At 49.3% G+C, this 1,423-nt stretch overlaps 1 protein-coding gene across 1 annotated transcript; it reads left to right on the forward strand.

Moving 5' to 3' along the window:
• The first annotated feature begins 501 nt into the window (after positions 1–501).
• LOC109149958 lies at positions 502–1,101 on the forward strand. The gene has a single exon (XM_019297941.1). It carries the CDS (start codon positions 502–504, stop codon positions 1,099–1,101), a length of 600 nt encoding a protein of 199 aa, XP_019153486.1.
• Positions 1,102–1,423: the final 322 nt, after the last annotated feature.

The following is a 1,423-nucleotide window of genomic DNA, read 5'->3' on the forward strand; positions in this document are numbered from 1 at the left end:
AGAGAGAAGGTAGAGCTCTAATTTGGGAAGTGTAAGGAACAAGAATGAGGAGTGTCTACTAGGTTAGCTTGCATTACTAACACAAGGTGAAATGTCATGAATACCCTTACTAAAATGAAGAGGTGTAAGGGAACTCCTCTCAAAGCTCAAGGTACAACTTTGACTTTGGGGTTGACTAGTCAATTACTAGTCCCCGACTATTGAATTTTCAGGAATTTAATGAATTAAATTACCATTTGATTTAGGAGTAATTACTTAATTAATCCCTTAATGGAATTTGGATTACGGGGTGTCACAGAGACCATAAGATGACCTTTAAGTATCTAAGTGTTTAGGACTTAGGACTTTTAGGACACGTGGTGAGCTGTGTGTTGTTTACCGTTTGTTATGTTTGCATTGTTACTTCTGTTTCGTTTTTGCGCTCTCGTAGTTAGCGCCAGGTAAGGGTGCGTTGCTTATTTGTGCCTACCGTAACCGTGATGTTATTGTAGAAGTTTCGTCATGGCTACGCCTCGTCACCGCGCCCGTACGACTGTTCCTCCGTCGCCGCATGCCGGGAATCGAGATGTGGGACGTTTAGTCTCGGGACATAGGCCGCCAGTGTTCGCTGGAGAGGAGGATCCCGTGATACTCGAGGAGTGGATCCGATCCCTCGATAAGATCTTCGCCATTGTAGGTTGCCCTGAGGATCGCCAAGTGGAGCTGGCTTCTTTCTACTTCAATCATGAGGCTGATCTCTGGTGGGTACACGAGGATCCCGCGTGTCAAGAAGAGCCTGATTTCGACTGGTCAGCCTTGAAGGACAAGATAAGGGAGAGGTTTTATCCATCGCACGTCCGAGCCGCCATGTACGAGGAGTTTTTGCGCCTTCAACAGGGGTCGTCATGTGTGGTGGAGTACCACAAGCACTTCTTGGAGCTCGCGCATTTTGCAAAGATGCTGGTCCCCACCGAGCTAGCAAAGATGGAGAAATTCGTGGCAAGGCTCAACTATGAAGCCCGGGAGGCATTAAGTGTGAGCAAGCCTAGAACTCTGAAGGAGGCTTATCTGAGCGCGACGGATCTGTATCGAGTGCAACAGCTGCAGCGAGGGTCGTTTTAGTTCGCCAAGAAGAGGAATAAAGGAAGTGGGTCCCACAGTTTCAAGAAGCTGAGACAAGACTTCCGAGCCAGACCCGCACCCTCTCCGCCTCAAGGATCAACTCGGGTCGAGAGTGGAGCTCAAGAGAGGAATTTTACATGCAAGAGATGCGGGAAGGACCATGTAGGGAAGGATTGCCAAGGGAACGCGCTTCGATGTTTCAAGTGCGGGGAAAGAGGCCACAAAGCTTTCGTGTGCCCTCTCCAAGCTAATCAGAGAGCCTTGCCATCCGGTGTGAGACCTAGTGGACCCTCGGGAGGGAGTTCCGGTCTAGGTGTAGCTG

Source organism: Ipomoea nil, unplaced genomic scaffold (genome assembly GCF_001879475.1).
Source record: "Ipomoea nil cultivar Tokyo-kokei standard unplaced genomic scaffold, Asagao_1.1 scaffold2165, whole genome shotgun sequence".
Classification (NCBI taxonomy): domain Eukaryota; kingdom Viridiplantae; phylum Streptophyta; class Magnoliopsida; order Solanales; family Convolvulaceae; genus Ipomoea; species Ipomoea nil.

Excerpts from the sequence above, each read along its gene's own strand:
- LOC109149958 (XM_019297941.1), top strand. The coding sequence starts at position 502 with ATGGCTACGCCTCGTCACCGCGCCCGTACGACTGTTCCTCCGTCGCCG.